The 22,349-nt window shown below is 35.7% G+C and overlaps 1 protein-coding gene across 3 annotated transcripts in view; it reads left to right on the top strand.

The window, feature by feature from the left end:
• Nucleotides 1-1,635: 1,635 nt before the first annotated feature.
• The window catches only part of AHCTF1 (AT-hook containing transcription factor 1), a 79,898-nt gene continuing 59,184 nt past the window's right edge, over nt 1,636-22,349 (top strand). The window contains exons 1-4 of one of the 3 annotated variants that reach the window (XM_006198816.4): nt 1,636-2,033; nt 17,108-17,235; nt 19,003-19,256; nt 21,578-21,758. In XM_006198816.4, coding sequence (XP_006198878.1) covers nt 17,115-17,235; nt 19,003-19,256; nt 21,578-21,758 — 556 coding nt within the window. In that variant the 5' untranslated portion in view covers nt 1,636-2,033; nt 17,108-17,114. Of the gene's footprint in view, nt 2,034-2,339; nt 2,520-17,107; nt 17,236-19,002; nt 19,257-21,577; nt 21,759-22,349 lie in introns of those variants that run through there. The other 2 variants (XM_072948634.1, XM_072948633.1) reach the window with 2 other exon arrangements.

Genomic DNA, 22,349 nt, shown 5'->3' with positions numbered 1-22,349 from the left:
TATATTTTCATTGCCAGTTCTTAGCGATTAATGTGGGCTAAAGTTGAAGATTTGGGGGAGAAAACAGACTTGAGCTGGACCCTGAAGGGATATTAGATTCAGACAAGGGAAGAAGAGAGTGGGAGACACTGAAAGGTAAAAACACATTTGGAAGAAAGTGAAGAAAACATTCTCAGGAACTCTGTAGGGACATAAAAAGGGATAGGTAGGATTGGTCCAGGTTATGGGCAATTGTACAGAAACCATATCAGCATTCGGTTGGTAATGACAGAAAGATGATTTTAGAAAGTAATCTGGATAGTTAAGTATGATGAGATACATTTTTCAATTTTACAACTGGCAGAGCCCCTAGAGCAAAGTTAACGTATGTCTGTCTAATGAATCCGTTGATCCTCTAATTCAGTCCAGGGTGCTCTACAGATAACTGAAGACCAGAGAGGTCATTCGATTTTCCTAATGTCACAGCTCATTAGCAGCACACCTGAGTTGTGCTTCAGACTACCAAGAAAAATACATCACCTGTGAACTGAGCACAAAATGGTGCCAAAGTAAGGAAGTGTAAATGCGGAGCGAGGCAAAGGACATGAATTAGCACATCTGACTGCAGAGTAGTTTCCGTTTGAAGAAATCTATTTAAAATAATTCAAGATAAACAACCAAAAAACCTCTTTTACCTCCTTCTCTGCCGCAACTTAGCCCAGTACCTTTTGCAAACAAATATGTTCCGTTTAGAAGTTGCTGTCAATAAAGAAACAAAAATTATAGAAAAAAGGATATTACATTTCTAAAAAACAGCCTATTACTAAAAAACATATGGGAAAGGGTGACAGAAAAGGATAAACTTTCCTGATTAAAAGAAAACCCGACCTGCTAGAATCTTCCCGCTACCTAAAATTGCAATCCTTTTATTTGGTATTTACTATTATGGATATATTCCACAAGTGTTTGGTGCTGGGACTAGCTTCAAAGATACTAACAACAAACAAAAGAAATTCTACAATGAAACTGCAGGGTGACCAAACAAGCAACACTTGATTTAGGGTAAAAATTTGAGTTAAAAAATTAGACTAGGCCTGGTGAATACCTGTGGTCACAAAAGCACGCTCAGATATTTAAAAATATATATGAGAGGGAAAGAAGCGTTTCCCGAGAAGTTAGGAGCCCACTTTTGGCATGAAAAGTAGGAACAGGGAGAAGGAAAAAGACCGAGGGCAAAAATTATCATTTGGCCGCCAGCAAGCACAGCCAGATGATAACGTGGCGACTCTCCCGCCACAAAAATCACCCAGAGGAACTAGGAGGCGGGCGGATCCAGCCCCGCGCTACTTTGGGCAAACTACCACTCCCGACTCCGGGCCCACCCGCTGGGCCGCCAGGGCTGTTTAGCGCGCAAGGTATTGTGGGATTTGTAGTCTTTCTCCCCCTCAGCTCATTGGAGGTGGGGAGATCTTATGTAAATGACCTGCCCTTCCCGACCCTGCTTCCCTTTCCTCCCTTTCCCTCCTTCCACCTTCTTTGACGAGTTTGAAAATTCCCGCAGAGCCGGCGCCCAAAGGCCGGAACACTCGCGAGAACTCAGGTCCCGGCGCCGCGATCTCCTTTCCATCTCCCACCTCTCTCCGCCCTTCCCCGCCCCTCCCCTCCCCTCCCGGGCGTGTGGGACTCGGCCTGTCTGCCGAGGGTAATGCGCAAAGTCGACCCGGCGTTGCCGGAGCGGAGGAGGCAGAGTCGCGTAGGGGAGGACCCGGAACCGCTGCGCAGGCGGCGGTTGCGTTTTAGTCGCTGATCGGTCGTCCGGCCTACAGCCGGCGAAGGCGCTCGCACCGGGTGTGGGTCTGTGGCTCCGGCGGTCGCAGGCGGAGGCCGGCGAGCAGGGAAGCAGCTTCCGCGGGGCGGAGGTGTGCGCACCTTGCCTGTGGCGGCCGTGTCTCCCGGGAGATGCTGTGACGGACTTGCGCGGGAGCAGCTCGGGCCTCGCCTCGTGCCCCACTGGACTCGGCAGCCGCGGCGGCTCGGTCACCGGCCCTTCTCAGGTAAGCAGAGGGGAGGGAGGGGGTTGGGCCGGCACGGCGGAAGGCGGGTTGGCGCGGCCTGGGCCCGGCTTCTCCCGCCGCGCCCGGCTCGCGGGGCCCTCCCCGCGCCGGGCCTAGGCCGGGCTTGTGGCCGTCCTGCGAGCAGCGGCGGCTCGGCTGGCGGAGATGCCTGGCTCGCGGAGCGGGCCCGCGGGGGCTAATGCGGCCGTTGGCGGGTGCAGCACGCTCCAGGGCTTTGGCGGTTTGTTATATAAGCTCCTCCGCGGAACGGCGGCACATGGCGGCGGAGAGGCGCCTTGGGGTCCACCCTCCGCGCCGAACGGCGGACAGCTCTGTCCTCCAGTCTCTCCTGGACCGCGGCGCCTTTTCCCCACTGTACTCGGGTACAGTTGAGAGCTTGGCGGACTTCCCTCTGGGGGAACCTGCTGGTACTTGGAGCCTGTCTTACGTTGGTGCGTGCTCCACATGCTCCTGGGCCTGGCTGAAGTAAGTCCGCGCAGGGGAAGAAATTTGACTCGTGATTTGGAAAGTGCAGTGAATTGGTCAGATAAAGGAGATTTAAAATAACAGTACCTCTTGGAGTGGTTATTAATTTGCCCTACTTGTCCCACCTGGAAATTAGAGGCTGATTACTTGTCACTGGCTGACTGCTTTTGGGGGGCGTGGGGAAGTTAATTTGTTATTAAAGCCACGAACTTCAAACTAGCCGTTATTATCTTTTTTAAATAGGCAGTTTGAGAAATTTTTGATAAGAACCTGGGTCCTTTAGGATAAAATATAGCTCTCTTGGAAACTTCAGTTTATTCTCAAAATATCCTTAAGAGCCAGTAGATTTTTAGTACTTTCGTGAGTTTTCATTGATTGAGTCTATGAGGAGAGAAGAAATTAGGGTAGGTTTACTTATTTTGGAGGATTTGACTAGGGATGCTAAGGCTCGCTCAAGTTGATGTTTGAGGGATGCTCTTAAGTGTGTAAGCGCTATGGAAAGTCTACTTTCACCCCTACTGTAATTTTTGATCCTAATTTTCAATAGCCTACTAGTAAGCGTCACAGCAGTAATTATTTTTAAAAGTTTTTTAAAAGATTGTCATACAGAAGTTTTCGAATGGACACATCTTGATATAAGAGGAAAGCAGATACTGTTTCTTTCTCTCCTAATCATGAAAATTCTCAGGAAACTGTTCTTTTTTTCGTCATAATGAAGTCTAATTCCCCTAGGTTTGATCGACGGTCTCTACAATAAGTCTGTTCTATCGTCCAGCCTCAACTAGTCACAAATTTATGCTTTGGCTATTCCAGAATCACCCCCTAACCCTGGGACCATTTTCTTGAAGATGTACTTTGATGTTCCTTTGCTCTCGTCCTTCAGCCTGAAATGCCATTTTTGCCTTTTTTCCAGTTTTCAGCTTTCAAATCCTCCCTAGCATAAATGCCATCTTTTCTATGCCCTCTTTCATTTCTCTCTATCCCAGTTCTTTCCTGGGGATCTCACAGAATATATACCTTTATTGTAGCATTTATTTGTGTCTGATATTTTCATGATTGATTATGTGTCTCCTAGAATGTTAACTCCTTGAGGTCAGTAAGTCATCTTCCTGCCCTTACATTCCCTTCCCAACACGTTTTAAAAGTAGTTGGTGTTTAATACGTTTGAGTTAAGTTTGAAAGAACAACTGCTAAAAGGTTGAAAGTTTCTGGGTCTGCTGACAGTTTACATTTAAATCATAATAGTCTTTTTAAGAGTCAAAAGAGTAAAAATACACACAAAACGTTTTGTAGAAATGTTTGTTCAGTATATGTTGCAATGTAATTATTGAACAACTAGATTAGAGCTTTATTTTCGTTAGTGAAATTTAGCAGCTTTCTTTTTCTAGGATGTATGTATTTCACACAGCTGATTTTTGGTATTAGTATCTTTCCCAGTAATTTTGCAAATTCTGCTTTGCTTCTTAGTATTGAAACAATGTACACTTACTTTATTTTTTAGTGTTTATTTGGGGGTAATACAGTTTATTTATTTTAATGGGACGTTCTGGGGATTGAACCCAGGACCTCGTGCATGCTAAGTACACACTCTACCACAAAGCTATACCCTTCTTCCATTACACTTACTTAAAAATAAGTTGGACTCAATATTTATCGAGTTTTTTCTTTTTAATACACTTTATTTTTTAGAGCAATTTTAAGTTCACAGCAGAATTGAGTAAAAAGCACAGAGATTTCCAGTATACCCCTTCCCTGTTCCTAGTCATGCATAGCTTCCCCCACTATCAACATCCCCCACCAGACTGGAATATTTGTCACAGTGGATAATCTGCATTGATACGTCTTCATCACCCAAAGTCCATAGTTTTCAGTACTGTTCTCTCTTGGTGTTGTACGTTCTGTGGGTTTGGATAAATATATAACCATTATATTCTCATTCAGAGTAGTTTAACCACCCGAGAAATCCTCTATGCCATCCCCTCCAACCCTGTCCCTCCAGTCCCTCCCTATTAAGCTAATCTCTTGTCAGCCACTGATCTTTTTGTCTCCATAGTTTTGCATTTTTCAGAATTGTCCTATAGTTGGAATCGTGCAGTCCATAGCCTTTCAGATTGACTTCTTTCACTTTGTAATATTTTCTTTCAAGACTTTTCATGACTTGATACCTCATTTCTTTTCAGCATTGACTAATATTCCATTGTTTGGATGTACCACTGTTTATCTATTCACCTACTGAAGGACATCTTGGTTTTTTCCAGGTTTTGACAATTATTAATAAAGCTGTTATAAATATCCATGTGCAGGTTTTTGTGTTTTATATAAGTTTTCATAAAGTTTTATTTTAAGTTTTCACCTCCTTTGGGTAAATACCAAGGAGTGTGATTGCTGGATCATATGATAAGAGTATGTTTAGTTTTCTAAAAAACTGTCAAACTGTCTTTCGAAGTGACTGTACCATTTTGCATTCCCACCCATCAGTGTATGAGAGTTCCTGTTGCTCCACATCCTCACCAGCATTTGGTAGTTGTCAGTGTCAGGGTTTTGGCCATTTTGATAAGTGTGTGGTGGTAGGTCATTGTTTAAATTTGCATTTTCCTGATAACATAAGATGTGGAACATCTTATCATGTGCTTATTTGCTATCCATATGTCTTCTTTAGTGAGGTGTCTGTTAAGATCTTTGGCCTTTTTTTTCCTTGCACATCTTTAATTCTTACTTTTTATTGAAGTGTAGTCAAGTTACAATGTTAGTTTCAAGTGTACAACAAAGTGATTCACTGATACATATACATATATATACACACTTTTTTTTTTTCAGATTCTTTTCCTTTACAGCTCATTACAAGAAATTGAATATAGTTCCTTGTGCTATGCAGTAGATCCTTGGCTATTTTTTTAATTGGGTTATTTGTTTTCTTGTTGGGTTTAAGAACATTGAGTTTTTAAAAATTGATTTTATTTTTCAGCATGTATATTCCTGTCCCTGTAGTATCTTGCTATCCTGATTTACCACAATGTTTAGGACCTGTTAGTTTGCAAGGCATTGTGATCCTCTGGAATTCACAGGAATAAGATATGATTTTTGCCTTTTAAGAATTCATGGATGGTATTGTGGAGAAGACCAACACATACAAAAAATGAAATTAGAAATCATTGTTAGGATTGCTGATGTAAAGGTGGAAAGGAGGGAGCTCAGAGATGAGATTGAATAGGAAAGGATTGATCTACCCAGACCACATTGGGTATCTAGTCCTTGAATGATGGGTGGGGCTTTGGCAAATGGAGATGGAGGAGGGAACAGCATAAATCAAAGAATGAATATATTAGGCATTAACAAACTGATGAAGGAAGGGGTTTGGGGAGACAGACCTGTGAAGATAGTCTGGGACTGCTAGACTGTAGAGGGCCTTGATTGCCTGTGGCTGAGGATATCAGTTTTTATAGGCAGTAGGGGAGTCATTGTAGGTTTTTGAGAAGACAGTGAGTGACTGTGCTTTATCAAGAAATGAACAGTATTTTCTTTGACAGAAGGCAGAGTGTTCCTGCTCTGCCTATCTAGACCTTGGGAGTTGAAACTTTGTAAATTACTTTTTAGAAGTTGCCAATACTGGCGTGCCTTGAAAGCTAGAACTACTAAATTTTGTGCAATACTGAACAAAGCTACTTAATGTGTGTTTGTGAAAATATATATATATATATGTCTTTATTTATATGCAGTGTTCTTCCTTTTTTTTTTTACATTTTACAAATTGCATTTTTTTCATTAACAGTTTTTGTGTGCTCTTTTTTTTAACATTTTTTATTGATTTATAATCATTTTACAATGTTGTGTCAAATTCCAGTGTTCAGCACAATTTTTCAGTCATTCATGGACACATACACACTCATTGTCACATTTTTTTCTCTGTGAGTTATCATAACATTTTGTGTATATTTCCCTGTGCTATACAGTGTAATCTTGTTTATCTATTCTACAATTTTGAAATCCCAGTCTATCCCTTCCCACCCCCTGGCAACCACAAGTCTGTATTCTCTGTCTATGACTCTATTTCTGTCCTGTATTTACGCTTTGTTTTTGTTTGTTTGTTTGTGTTTGTGTTTTTGTTTTTTAGATTCCACATATGAGCGATCTCATATGGTATTTTTCTTTCTCTTTCTGGCTTACTTCACTTAGAATGACATTCTCCAGGAGCATTGCAGTGTTCTTTTTAACACAATTTTTAGATGATCTCCTCAATGTGCTAAAAATGTTAAAATTCACCCTGTAAATTCGGGATTTGAAAGGACTTGAAGCCAACTTTTGCCCTTCGGATTCAAAGACTAACTTTTAAATTTGGAAAACTTTTCCTGCATTCACTGAACAGTTTTTTGAACTCCTCTGCATCAAATACCATGATAAGCTAAGAGTCAAAGAGATAAGTATTCTTTTCTAGAAACTTTGGTGTAACAAGAAGGAAGACAAAATAAAGAAGTATAGCATTACTAGTAAGTGGTAGAACCTGGGCTTAAAGTCATTTCTAATTCAAAGTTTGTGTCTTTTCTATACTCTGATTGGAACTTTGTGATTATTGCTCAATGTGGTATTTCTTAGACGTTTCGGGCTTTGAGAATTTCTTTTTCCCCTTGAAATAGGCATCAGTATACTATGAAAGTTTGAGACCGCTACTCTAATTTTAGTGAAACTAAAGGAGTAAATTCCTTTGGCTGTGTAGAAGCTTACTCTAACTTATAGGACCAAGAAGTGAGTTAAATTGTTATCTTAAGAAACAAGTTAATAAAAAGGTGGTGAGACAAAACTATGAGGAATGCTTGGGAGGAGTGTAATTACTGAGGGCGGAGAGAAAGCTATAGCTTTAGCATTTTTAGGGGGCATGTAGCATTTTAGCATATTGTAAGCATTTAGTATTAGTTCAATGAATTAAAAATAGACTCAGAATTGCTTATCCACTGAATTGGGGAGGTAATACAGTGGAATCATGAAGGAAATTAAGCTGAGCAGCTTTAAGAATTCAGAGTTCTAGTCTTTATAATTACTTTCAAAATTTCTAAGGACAGCACTAGTTTAACATGGTTACAATGTTAACCTTTTGTGGAAATATCTCAGTCACAGTTAAGATCTGTGGGGTACTTGGAACATTTTAACTCTTGAAAACAAAAACATGGTTTAGCCCACAGTTGGTACAGATCTGGGTTCTGTTTCTGATGGATTAATGCAGTAAATATTTATTTGTTGAATTTATTTCAGCATAAGATAATAAAGAATATTATTGATGACCCATGCACTGTAATTTTAATTTAAAATTACAAATGTCTCAAAACATTTTGCTTTTATTTTAGATTAATTGTCAATTTATATAAATTTTATCAAGTTTCCCCCCCTACTTTAAGTTTCTCGTTTGCAATTTAAAAATTCTCATATTTTGGGATATAGTGAACAAGTCACATGACTATCTCTCACCTTCTGAGACTGTAATTCTTCTCCCTTGAGCTTTTTCTTAGACCGTTATCCCCCATCCCCGAAAAAGTTTCTATCTCTATATGTCCATTTTCAATTTCAACACTGTTATCTTTTGGAGGTGACCATTGAAGACTTTTTCCCCTCAGTAACATTGAATGCTGTGCTTCTCAAAATGATAGTACCAGTGATATAAAGATGAGGTGAGATACCTGAAACCATAGGACAGACATGGTGTCAGTTTTACCTGAAGATTTAGTCTCATTAATGTACATAGAAGTTGCATCATAAATTATAGCTTCCTCCCCCCACACCCGCTTTTTTTGGATGTGCCTTTAGCTCTTTCTTCCATCTGTAGTTTCCCATTTCTATGTCACATTGAGGAGGAGATTTTTTTTTTCTCTCAGAAGGGGTAGTTGAATTGTCTCAGGACATTATTAAAAGTTTGTAATTTTCACACTGATTTGAAATGTTATCTTTGCCATAAGTGAAAGTTCAGTTTCTGGTCTCTTGCTTTCATTGATCTATTTATGTCAGTATAGTGGGTTTTTTTTTTAATCTCAAAGAACCAGCTTTTGATTTCATTGATTTTTTTTTAATGTAGTTTTTTTGTTTTCTACTTTATTAAATTTTAGCTCTTTTATTCTTTTCTGCTCATGCTGGGTTTAATTTGCTCTTTTTTTTCTTGTTTCTTAAGGTGAAAGCTTAAGTTCTTGATATGAGATCTTACTGATATTTAGTGCTACCAGTTTCTAAGCACTGCTTAAGCTGCATTGCACCAATTTTGATGTGTCATATTTTCATTTTCACCCAGTTCAAAATACTCTTCATTCACTTTTTTGATCTCTTCTTTGATCCATAGATCATTTAGAGGTATGTTATTTAGTGTCCGAATATCTGTAAAATTTCCAGGTGTTTTTCTGTTACTGATTTCTAATTTAATTCAATGTGATCAGAGGACATACTTTCTATGAATTGATTCCTTTTAAATTTGAGACTTCGTTTATGGCCCAGGATACAGTCTATCTTGGTAAATCATCTGTTCATTTGAAAAGAATGTGTAGTCTTCTTTTTCTTGAGTAGAATGTTCTATAAATATCATTCAGGTCAAGTTGGTCGATTTGTTGTTTAGGTCCTTATCCTTACTGCTCTGTCTAGTTCTATCAGTTATGGAGAGAGGGGTGTAGAAGTGTCAAATTACAATTGTGAGTTTGTATGTTTCTTCTTTCAGTTCTCTTTGTTTTTGCTTCATATAGTTTGAAGGTCTATTATTTGGTATATAGATGTTCAGGATTGTTAATGTTCATTTGGTGAATTAATATTATATTAATTTTATAATATTTTACTTTACTTTAATATTATAAAGTGACCCTCTTTATCCATCCCTGGTAATATTCTTTGCTCTAAATTCTACTTTGATATTAATAAGCTGCTCCTGCTTTTTTGATTAGTGTTAGCTTGATATATCTTCCATTATTTTACTTTCACCCTGTCTAGTCTTTTTGAACTTGGTCTTGCTTTTTTTTAATCCAGTCTGATGGTCTTTGCTTTTTAATTATAATGTTAACATCATTTTGTTAATATAATTAGTGATGTAATGGTTAGGTTTAAATCTGCTGTCTTCCTATTTTTTATTTGTCCTATTTGTTGTTTTCCCCTTTTTTTATATCATGTGTTTGTATGTGTGTACTTAGTGGTTGTTTTAAGGTTTCTAGTATACATCTTTAAATTATTACAGTCTCTCTTTAAACAACATAGTATTTAATGTATAGTGTAAGAACCTTGTAACAGTATGCTTCCATTTCTCCTCTCTAGGAGAATTGTGCTATTGTCATTTGTTTTACTGTAAATATGTCATAAGCTCCTCAATATATTGCTATCACCTTTGCTCCAAATAGACAGTTGTCTTTTAAAGAGATTGAAATTAAGAAAAAAAAATTGACCTTTTTTGAAGTCTGTTCCTTTATGTAGATCCAGATTTCCATCTGATATCTTGCTTCTGCCTAAAGGAATTCCTTTAACGTTTGTAGTGCAGATCTGTTGGTGACTGTCTTTTCAGCTCTTCTACGTATGAAAGATCTTTATTTTGCCTTCATTTTTAAAAGATATTATCATTGGATATAAAATTCTAGGTTGACAGTTTTTTTTTTCTTTCAGAATTTAAAATACCTGTTCCACTATATCTGGCTTGCATTGTTTTTAATGAAAAGTCTCTGTTATTCTTATCTTTGTTCCTCTGCAGTGTGCTACCTTAAGGTTTTCCCTTTGTCCCTTGATTAGGATGTATTATTTTGGTGGAGTTTCTTCATGTTTCTATGCTTGAGGTTTACTGACCTTTTGAATTTGTGAATTTATAGTTTTCATCAAATTTAGAAAGACTGTTGCCACTAGTTTTTCAAATATTTCTGTCCTCTCCTTTTGGAGATGGCTGTTACACATATTAGAACACTTGAGGTTGTCCCATAGCTCCCTGAGGCTCTCTTTCCCTGCTTGCCTCAGCCTTTTTTCTCTCTCTGCTTCATTTTATTTAGGTAATTTCTTTCGTGGGTCTTCAAGTTAACTAATACGTTCTATGTCTAATCTATTAATCCTATTAAATGTTTTTCTCTTCCCTAGAAGTTTGATTTAGACTTTTTTTAATCTTCCTAGTCTTTCCTTCATGTGCTCATGCTTTCCTCTAACTTCTTGGACATAAGATTTATAGCTAGAATAACTGGCTTAACTGTCCTCATGTAGTGAGTCTAATTTCCGTGTGATTTCTAGGTCTGTTTCTATTTGTTATTTTTTTTCCCTCCTCATGGGTTATCTTCCTGCTTCTTTGCATGCCTGACAATTTTTGATTGGATGCTAGACATTATGAATTTTCTGAATTCTGAATATTTTTGCAGTCCTTTACATTTTCTTGAGCTTTGTCTTGGGATGCAGCTCAGTTACTTAGAAATAGTTTTGATTCTTTTGCTGCTTGCTTTTTGATCTTCTTTAGACAGGACCAGAACAGTCTTTAGACAAGGGCTAAATTTTCTCCCCACTACGAAGCAGTTAATACTTTTCTGAGTACTCTACTCAGTGCCCATGTATTAAGAGGTTGTTTTTTTTCTCCTCCACACTGGAGATATACCTGGCTTTTCTAATAATTCATTCCTTGGCCTCTACTTTTCTAATAATTCATTCCTTGGCCTCTGGTAGTTTCCTTACATGCTTGTGCTAATCATATGAAGATTCAGGGGAACTCACTGCAGATCTCTATGACCCTTTGCACTGCAGCACTCTGCCCTGTGAATTCTAGCTGCTTTTGGAATTCTCAGCTCTGTCTCAACCCAAGGAGACCCTTGGGCTCTATTTGGGTTTCCTCTCTGCTCTGCATCCTGAATACACTATATACACAGTAACTTGGGACAGTCCTAGAGGTCATCTTGTTTGTTTTCCTTTCCTTAGGGACTACTGTCCTGTGCTGCCTGTGTCCAGTGTCTGAACACCTTGTTTTCATATATTTTGGGGTTTTTTTTTAGGTGGGAGAATATATTGGGGATGGAAATTACAATTCTCTTTTTAAATATTGTGACTGAGCCATTGCTTCCACATCATAATCTTTGTTTTATATTAAAGACAGCATAACACAAAACACATCCAGCCTGAGAAATGGAATGTTTATTATATTTCATTTTCAAATAATTGATTATTGTGCATCTTTCAGATGAACTTTAGAATCATTTTGTGAAAGTCTTTTAAAAATTCTGTTAGGGTGATCTTGATTGAATTGCAGTGATTGTGAAACATTTTGCTTTTGTCCATGAACACTCCACTGATTATACTTTGGGAAAAAGTACCCAAAGTGTATGGAATTTTAAAGGTTTTAGCTGTGAAAAAAAATGATTTTGGTTTTAAGCTTAACAGGAAAAATGTATTAACTTCAGTTTACCATTGTAGTGGTTTTATCAAGGCTATAGAAGGCCATTAGAGGGGAAAACAACATACTATCAAAGTGATTGTGGCCTTTCCCAAATTTGTCTAAAATCTTTGGTACCAAAATACTTTAAAGGAGAGGGATAGGATTAATTTGTGTAAATATGATGCTTTCAGCAACTAAAGCTTGAATCTAGGACCCTCATTTATATAAGATGTTAGTATAAATATAAGAGGCTAATGATCATTACTTTCTACTGACTATATATTATAGTAATTATAGTCTATTTTAAATTTGATTGTACTTTTGGATAATAAAAAGCAAACTTCCACTTTTAATCTCACATTGGGAAATCACAAACAACTTTTTTTGAGTTTTTGACTTAATGGTGACTCGGGTAAGTTTTTTGAGGTAGTGGATCAGATTTTTGTCTAGAAAATAACACTCATAGCATGAACAGAAAATGCATGTTTTGGTTAACTTTTTGAGTGAACCTTTTCAGATCTATTCATTTATGCCACATAAATTGGGATATGTGTTGGGGGGTTATCTAAGTGCTTGCCATTTATAGAATGATAAGAAGGAACAGGAGACTGGAGGAGATGAAAAGACCATTAGTCTAGTTTTTGACAAAGGCTGAGTCACTAAGAATAGAAGTAATGGACTAGAATGTAGAAATGGTTTTTTTTTTTTTTTTTGGTAAAATTGGCTGTTTTTGGTTACCACTTGCATGGTAAGAGGAGGAAAAGGAAGCCATTTATTCATATAGTCATCCAGTATTCTTTGCCCCCCTCCAGTGTGGAAACTGGGGTTAAAGTAATGAGTAGGGTCCAGTTTGTTTCCTAAGAACTTCCTAGCTGGGGATACAAAGAGGCAGTTACATAGTGTGATAAGTATCATCCTTGATAGGGGTAGTACCAAGTTCCTGAGGAACAAAGAATTGCAACTTAATCTGGACAAGGAAAGTTTTTTTAAGAATTAGTTTTTAGCTAAATCCTCAGAGTTTCTGGGGTAGATCATGGAATCATTAACCAGGAAAGGAAATAGAAGTAAAGTAACAAATCTGTAGATAGGAAGGAGAAAGATTGTTTCATTTTGGAAATGTTGAAGTTGAGATGCAGTGGAAGCATCCATCTAGAGAGTAGTTAGTAGTGTCTATCACTTTGTGTCAGGTGAACGTGATAACCACTACACTACATAAACAGTGATGTCTATCACTTTGGAAGGAATTTGTTGTTGCTATCATACAATATTTGAAGTCATGGAATAGCAGGGGTTTCTTTCTCCAGATGATTTGAATAAGTGAGATAGAGGATATACGTCTTTTGTCTACAGGAAATAAAAATTCTAGAATTGCCAAGTCAAAAGATTTGTCTATATAGAATTAGGACCTGGCAGATTATCCTCCAAAAAGGCTGTTGGAGTCTGTGTTCCCACAAGAGTGTATAAGCGTGTGTGTGTTTCCCTATACCTTTAACAGTGATTGGAAAAAATGGTATCATGACTTAACGTGACATTTTCTTGATTGTTAGTGAATATTAGGTTGATTCGCACCTTCTTCCCAACTTAGATTTTATAAATATCTCTTATGTTTTAAAAGTTTTCTTTATATTTTAGATTTTGTTTTTTACAAAATTCTTTAATTATTGATTTTATAAAAATGAAAACTGTTTAAAGAAACCTAAGCCATACAGAAAGGTACAAAGAAAGTAACAAATCACCCCAAATTTGGGTCACACAAAAGTAAACAGTACTAATGTTTTGTATTTCAGTTATCTCTGTAGTCAGATATATAGATAGAAAAATTCATACAGAGACTAGTTTTATGAAATGAAATAGGCCATACATGCTATTTTTCTAGAAAATTAATTTTATAAGAAAAATAAACTAATTAAAAGACAGGAATTATTAAGCTTATGATAACTTTTTTAACACAATCATTTCTTTATAAAAGTGGTGTTCTTTGGTTTTGTTTTGTTTTTAAGAAAGATCTATTAAGAGTGGCTGTTAAACAACTATTGTTTTGCCATTGGTTTCAGATTCATAGCATGGATTTTATTCTATGAGAATGGCTTTGAGCTGAGTGTTAAAAATGCGTGTAGTCCCTGCTGGGGAACCATGTACCTAGTGAATTGACTTGTACCTGGAATTCCTTTCCTACCAGGGAGATTCCTTTGTATTTTAATGCCTTTCTTCCAAGAAAGCAGCACAGGGCCCTGGAAGATGGCCCTCTGCTGAGGTCCAATGGTCTGTAGTATGTAATTATAGACTTCAAGACCTGGAGTTTTCCTAGAGAAAGGTATTCCAATTCTCTGAATTTTTTGAACTCACCTTTTTCTATATTGTTTCATGACATACACACAAATACACTTTCATTCATTTTCTAGATATTAGGGGAGGAATGGGCAGAAGTATGTGCGTGGGTAATGTGTGTAACTTTGCTCTACCAATGTGTAATTTCTTTGTTGGAAATGAGTAGCAGATTGTACAAATAATCTTAATAGTCCATACTTCCATTCTGATTTGAAATACCCAAATATGCTTTTTATGATTATTAAACTTCTGTGGTTCTGTGTCTGGGTTGTCTGTTTCATTGATCTATTTGTCCATTACTAGCCTACTATTGTAATTATTATAGTTTTAATTATTATAATGTAATAGTATGTTTTTACTGTCTGATAAAGCAAATTTCTCTTTATTCTTTTGTTTGATTAGTTTTAGTATATTGCTGCTAAGGAAACTACTGATGTATACATTCTTGTGTATGCCTCTTCCTGTGTATATTTTCAACATGGATATGTAAGAAAGTCTAAAATAAGTCAAATCTATCTTCATTTTCTCAGATAACAGAGGATTACAGATACTTCATTTAAATCCCATACTTTAACCATTATTATTGTTGCTGTTATGTAGTCCGTATTTTAGATTTTTCCATTTATTTACCATTACTTTGACACACACGATTCTTTTTGTTATCTCAGACATTGTGTCTAATCATTATTCTACCTGAAGCCTTCTACTCTGTAAGCCTTTAGAATTCCCTAAGCGGGGAGGGTCTATTTGTGCTAAACTGGTTTTTGTCTAAAAGTGTGTTTTATGTTTGTTCTTGGGGATAATTTCAGTGATATGTAAATTATATGTTGACAACTATTTTTTCTTAGAATTTTAAAGATATTCCAGACTTCTGACTACCACTGTTGTTGAAAAGTCATTTATTTTTATATATTTGACCTAAGATTCACTGGTCTTCCTGATTTCAGAGAACTAGTTTGTCTCTAGAAATCTGAGAAATATCTTTTAAAATATTGCCTCTTCCTTGCTATTAGTGTTATGGTTGGGGACTTCTGAATAAATGTATGTGAAATCTTCCCTCTATATTGTCTGTAACTTTTAATTCTCATCTCTTTGTCTCTCTGTGCTACATATTAGAAAATTTTTGGGGTTCTCCTTCTCTTGCTTCCTTATCTTTTGAGTTTGTTTTCGTTGACTTCCAAATAGGTACAAAAGAATTATTTGTTGAGTGGGTACAAAAGAATATTTTTAAGTTATGGAAAATTACGGTGCAAAGAACACCTATGTGTTGGCTACCAAGTTTTAGAGAAAGAACGTTACCATTACTTGGAGTCCTTTATGTATTCCTCTCCACTCCAGTCCCCTTTCCCTCCTCTCATAGGTAACTACTGTTGTGGATTTTGTATTTATGGTATCCTTTTTTTTATTCATAGTTTTGCTACATATGTTTGTATTCTTAGGCAGTATTTGATTTAGTTTTGCAGTCTTTTTACTTTATGTAAATGAATTCTGCATGTATTTTCTCTACTTTGTTTAATATTATACTCTGATGTTTGTTCATATTGTGCATTGTAGCTGCTACATTCTCATTGCTCCATTGAGGTTTTTTTCTTCATTGAGTTCTAAATTTTACTTACTTCATTTTTCATTCCAGAGATTCTGTTATTTTTTTTTCCAAACCTACTTGGCCACTTTTCATTATAATTTTTAAAGTTTATTCCTCATTAGCAAGCTAAAGCTTTAATTTCTCTAAACATATTAAACAGCTGTTTTCTGTTCTCTGGTCATTTCAGTATCTGAATGAAGTCTGATGGACTGATTCTGCTGGCTCTTGATCATGATATCCTTGTTTTGTTATTTTATTATTAGCTCATTTTCTTTGGAACTTCATCTTTGAGATCTCTTTGAGATTCCAGAGAATATCTGGTGTTTCTGTGGGTTGCCTGGAGCCTTACCAACCTGAGAATAGTTTACAGTATTCTTCACCTGAATATTTTCTGATAACATAGCTTGAATTCTGGCCACTAATTTTTGTGAAGAGAAAATTTCTTTTTTTGTAGAAACTTATCACCGTGGTCAAAACAGTTTTATTGCTCACTGTTCTGCATAGAGAGTGGTTCTCTCATTCACCTTTACGCTGATGGTATAGCTCTATTGAAGTTTAATATAGTTGGCGGAGCCTCTTAGCTGGCATTGGTGCTGTTAGCTCTAAGCTCTGTCTTCAGCCTCTGTGGACCTCAGAATGCTCAAAAACATACGAGGCCACCAGGACTGGATTTAGTAGCTGAACCTTCAAGGCCCAGACCAGCTTACATGTCTTCCAAAATTCCTGTTTCTACTTTTGGCTTTGCCAACTCCATAATAATTCAAAATGATACTTCTATTTCAGCCATCATTTTTTTGTGGTTTACAGTGGGAGAGTCATTCAGGAAATCTAGTCTTCTATACATTGGAAATGAAAGATAATTAAAAATTTTTTTTCTATCCACTTAAAGATATGTCAGACTCAATTCCTGAGGTTACTGTGGGTTTGGACATTTTTCATGGACTTTGTCTTCTTTTACTGTAGCAGTAATTTTTCCAAAATATTATCAATTTTTCCTATTTTGTATGTGAAGTATTCTTCCAGAATAAAGCAATAAGATTAATCACACTGAATCAGTCTTCAGAGAATCTAGGGAATCATTCATGTCCTTAGGATATCTGGCTTAATGAATCTTTACTCACCTAAGGCTGTTTGGGAAATATTTCCTTAGGAGAGAATACCTCATACCCAGAAGCACATAATATGTATTTTATAATCAGATTTTAATTTTAGTTCACTTACTTTTATATGGTAGTTTTGTCTTTTTCTTTTTTCTTTCTTCTGGCTAGAGATAATCAAATGTCTTATAGTACAAGTGTACCATGATGATCTTACTTTGAAAAATATTTACAGTGGAAGTATGCGAGACCTCACAGCACAAGTGACTAGTGGTCTTCTGCAGTTCCCAGAAGTGACTGTTCAAGCCCTTGGAGAAGACGAAATAACATTAGAATCTGTGCTTCGTGGAAAGTTTGCTGCAGGTAAAATAATGTTGCTGAAAGTTTACTAATTTGATTGATTTGTAAGGTAAACAATAACAGGCATATATCACAGTTTCTTTAACGTGGAAGAAAAAAAGTAGAGCCTGGTTAGATTGGTGTTACATAAATATATAACATCTACAACTATAAATGTGATAACTTCTACATGAACATATTTTCAGTGAATCTCTTGGGATGTTACAGTTCATTTTTCCATATTAAAAATACCATATATTTTATATCTTAGTATTGAATATCTACATTTAGAAAGTAGAAATAATACAGGGCTATTTTTTCTTTATAATTAGGAAGTTTTATTGGTGATAAGTTTAGATTAGATTCTATATATTCTTATGAGTAGAAAAATATGATTGTATGATGGGTGATACAATATATTCAGAAAGTCTTATCTCTTAATTCCATTAATCTGAATAAGATCTTAATACATGGTTTAGATTGTATAATACAGCAGGAAATTATACCAAATTATGGATTTCTGTCTAGTGAAAGATATTACAGAAGACTTTTCTGAAAATGAATTTCACAGCCATCCTTCCTAGCAGGGAGACAGCAAAACATATATATCAGTCATTTAGCTATTTAAAGTGCTGTTCTCTTGAATATTAAAAGTAGGTGTAGTACTACTTTACATGCTAGGCACTATAACAACTTTTCATTGAGGCAAGTATTAGACTTTTCTAACGTAGCTGAGAATCAAAAAGGTTAAGTAATTTGGTCCCAGTTACACAATGCAGGTGGCAAAAATAAACTTTGAATCCATGCATTCTGGATCCCCACTGGGCCCTGCTCTTTCCTCAAACTAGATAGCCTCTTTCAGCTGTAATCTAGTATATACAGCGTCTGTTTGGATGCATGAGACGTCACAAATTTAGTAGTAAAAGTTAACACCATTTGTCTAGCTGCTCAAGGGAAAATTCAGGGTCTAGTTGTTGATCCTTCTCTATTACCTCCTTATTCATCAGCAAGCAAGTCCTTTAAGTTCTGCTCTGAGATGTATCTCCAGTCAATCCACTTCTCTATTCATGGCCACCAATGAAGCGTAGGGTATCATCTCCCTACCTCTCCTCTATTCCCACCTTATTGTCTATTCTCTGCTTAGCAGTTGGATTAACATTTAAAAACATTAATCAGATTATTATTTTCCTGCTTAAAACTATTTGCTTTACACTTAATACAGAATAAAATCCAGACATGACTAGTAAGGGTCTAAGAAGTGTTTCTGGTATTTTCTATTATTATGCTAGTTATGTCTTGTCTTCTCAGATTTTGAACTATTCGGGGACAATCATGTGTTACATTTTTATAACTCCCATAACACCTAGTTTAACTCTTAAGGTATAATGTACAAATATGTGTTTGGGAGCGAGACAGACTTGGGGATCCACTTCTGCCTCTAGTATTCACAGCCACATGGGTTTTGGGCAAGTTATTTAACTGTATGAAAGTTTAGTTACCTTATCTCTGTATTAAGGTATAAAAAGGAACAAATGATATAATGTGTTTACGCATATAGCATGGTACCTTTATTGAATGGTTACTTTATTATTGTAGTAGTAGTAGTAGTTCAATTTATTTTACTAATTTTAGGACAACTCTGTTCTATAAATGCTTGTATTTCAATTTGGAGATAATATGTAAAGTTTTATATAATGAGATACATATTATACATGTAAAAGAGCTGACTGCTAGTTAGTTTTGTTGTGTATATACACTATTAAAATAGGCAACGTTTTTTTTTTCTTCTAGGAAAACATGGACTTGCTTACTTGGCTTGTGGTCCGCAACTTGAGGTTGTAAACTCTCTAACAGGAGAGCGGTTGTCTGCATATCAATTCAGTGGAGTGAATGAGCAGCCTCCTATAGTCCTGGCCGTGAAAGAATTTTCTTGGCAGAAGAGAGCTGGATTGTTAATCGGATTAGAAGAAACAGAAGGGAGTGTTCTCTGTCTTTATGATCTTGGTTTATCAAGAGTGGTTAAAGCAGTTGTTCTTCCTGGAAGGGTAGGTACTGCTTAAGATATGTGAACTGTCTGCTTTCAAAACTGAACCCCTGCTGGTTACGTGGGTATGTTCCCTTTGTGAAAAATTATACAATTATACATTTATAATTAGATTACTTTCATGGAATTTATTATTTTTCATTAAAAAGTTAAAAATTCAGAAGTTAAGAATGTGTATTATTAAAGGAACAGCATTTATGACTTATTCTTGGTTAGAAAATGACAAAGTAAAAATAGTGATGATAATGTAGTGTTCTAATCTTTTATATAAAAAGTGGCATCTGAATCTTGTTCTTATCGCAGTTATGTTTAATGAGGACACTGAAAATGTATAAAAATATTATATTCATTGCTAGGGCATTTTTTTCCTCTTATGTCTGTGTGGTTTTTAAATTTTTTTTTTAATTTTTATTTATGTATTTGAGACTATAGCTTTGGAGCAATATGGAAAATATGTCTTTTACTGTTTAAGATTTGAGTAATATATTTAAATAGTGGATTTATTTATAATCATTACTTATTAATTCTAATATGTATATACCTTCCATAGGCCAGGCATCTTACTCAGTAATAATTATCAAAATCCTTTGAATTCAGGTTGTTTCTTCAGCAAATTTATTACTGCTCTTTTTACATGATGAGAAAAGTATGTATTTACAGATGCACATGTGCAGAGGCAAATAAAATCATGGAAGAGTAGAATTCTTTTTATACATGGTGTGAAAAAAACATGCACTTAAATACACACAAAAGTAAATTACATATATGTAATAAATATAGAATAGAATTGTTAAAGTTAAAAGGGAGCTTAATGAAAAAATACTGTGTTTTTACAGTGAGGAAACTGACCCAGTGCGCTGATGTGGAGTCTGAAGTAGTTTATAGCCTGGTATCTTATATATACTTGTCAGTGGTGATGATTTTGAAGACAGACTTAATTTTGCAGTTTATTGAGTGCTTACTCAAGCTGTGTGCTAGATTTTGGAGATAAATAAATGAATTAAAGTTAGTCCATGCTGTCCAAAAAGCTTGTGGCCTAATAAGATTATAGAATAAATATAATAAATGCTTTGATAAATTTTAGTACTTGGAACATAGAAAACACCTGGGTAATGTCTACTCAGAAAGTTTGGACATTTCAAGTAAAGAGACCAGCATGTAAAAAATCACAGTTTATGGAACATTTGGTAAACTAGGCTTATTTAGAATGGCTGGAAGGGAGAGGAAAGGGGAAGTGGGAGCCAGAAATGATGAAGACTGAGATTTCTTCTTTTCTTTCTCAGATGTTCATCAGTATTATAGTAGAAATCACAAGATCCTTAATTATATCATACCTAATTAATTTTTGTGAATTAATACGAAACAGAAGGAAAGCTAAGTATAGAGTAAAATATGGACTATTAGCTAAAGACATTTAAAATTTGACTCATGAGATGAGGGGGAAAATAGAACTACATAATGTAACTACAATATGATTTTCTTAAAATAAATTTAGTCCTTGTTAATTGTCAGTGATACAGTTACTGCTGAAGTTTTGTGTGAAGTCCATTATAATGTAGCCCTTTTAAAGAAACGTTAGATCTCTTCAAGCTTTATGGCATAAAAGGGACTTTTAAAAAAATTGTAAATAGTAAATTTTTCTGGAATGATTTATTTTTAGTCTTATTTAGAGGAAAGGCTAAATACCTAAAGTGTAGCTGGTTAAGAGTTTTAAAATAAGAAAAATTTAGATTTGAGTTTTACGCTTAATGGCTGTGTGACTTGGATAACTAAGTTAAACTTTCTGAGCCACACAGTGTTTCATCTTTTAGACAGCTATTGAATTTTATTTTTTTTTTTTGAGGGGGGTAGGTAATGTTTAGTTGTTTATTTTTTTAATGGAGGTACTAGAGATTGAACCCAGGGCCCCATGTATGCTAAGCATGCACTCTACCATTGAGCTATACCCTCCCTCCAGGGTGTTTTATCTTTAAACGGGTATAATTTATATATAGTCCAATATCAAAGAGTTATAGTGAACATTAAAATGAATCAGTTAGCACAATGCCTGTAATATAGTAAGCTATCAATAAACGTCGCTTGCTATTCCAACTGCATGATTTTTTATATACTGAAATAATGGTGTAATTCTTGTTATATCTGAAGATTTCATTATGTTATTCAGATTCACAAACATCAAATGTAGGTTTATGATTCTATCTTGGAAAATGTTAACATCTATTGTAACTAATAATCTGTTTTAACTGTAAAATTTGCTTGTTATGTTTTTAATTGTATTTTCTCACTTTGTATAAGAAAAGCAAGTAACTTTCTGCTTTTTAGGTAACGGCTATTGAACCTATAATCAATCATGGAGGAGCCAGTGCAAGCACTCAGCATTTACACCCAAGTCTGCGATGGCTTTTTGGTGTAGCAGCTGTGGTAACTGATGTTGGACAGATCCTTCTTATTGACCTGTGTTTGGATGACTTGTCATGCAGTCAGAATGAAGTAGAGGCATCAGGTAATAAGTCATTCTTTGCTCGAAACCAGAAATTGAGCACTGGAATATTCTTATGCAATAGATTTTTTTTTTACTTTAAAATATTTAAAATAGACAAACTTTTATATAGAAACTACTTTATGTATTTTTTAAATTGTTAGAATCTGTTTTTTTGCATGAGTTATTCTGTTCATTGATGAGTGTTTACAGACTAAAGTCGGTCTTTTAAAAAATCATGTATTTATTTATTTTTTATTATTATTATTATTTTTATCCTTTCCCTCTCCCTTTACCCACTGTTAACCATAAATTTGTTCTCCGTGTCTGTGAGTCTATTTGTGTTTTGTAGATAAGTTCATTTGTGGCTTTTTTTTCAGATTCCACATGTAAGTGATACCATATGGTACTTTTCTGTCTTACTTCACTTAGAATGATGATCTCCACGTCCATCCATGTTGTTGCAAATGGCTTTATTTTATTTTTGTGGCTGAGTAGTATTCCATTGTGTATATATACCACATCTTCTTTATTCAGTCATCTGTCAATGGACATTTAGGTTGTTTCCGTGTCTTGGCTATTGTGAATAGTGCTGCTGTGAACATTGGGGAGCAT

Source organism: Vicugna pacos, chromosome 23 (genome assembly GCF_048564905.1).
Source record: "Vicugna pacos chromosome 23, VicPac4, whole genome shotgun sequence".
Classification (NCBI taxonomy): domain Eukaryota; kingdom Metazoa; phylum Chordata; class Mammalia; order Artiodactyla; family Camelidae; genus Vicugna; species Vicugna pacos.
This window is presented reverse-complemented; position numbering and strand designations above follow the sequence as displayed.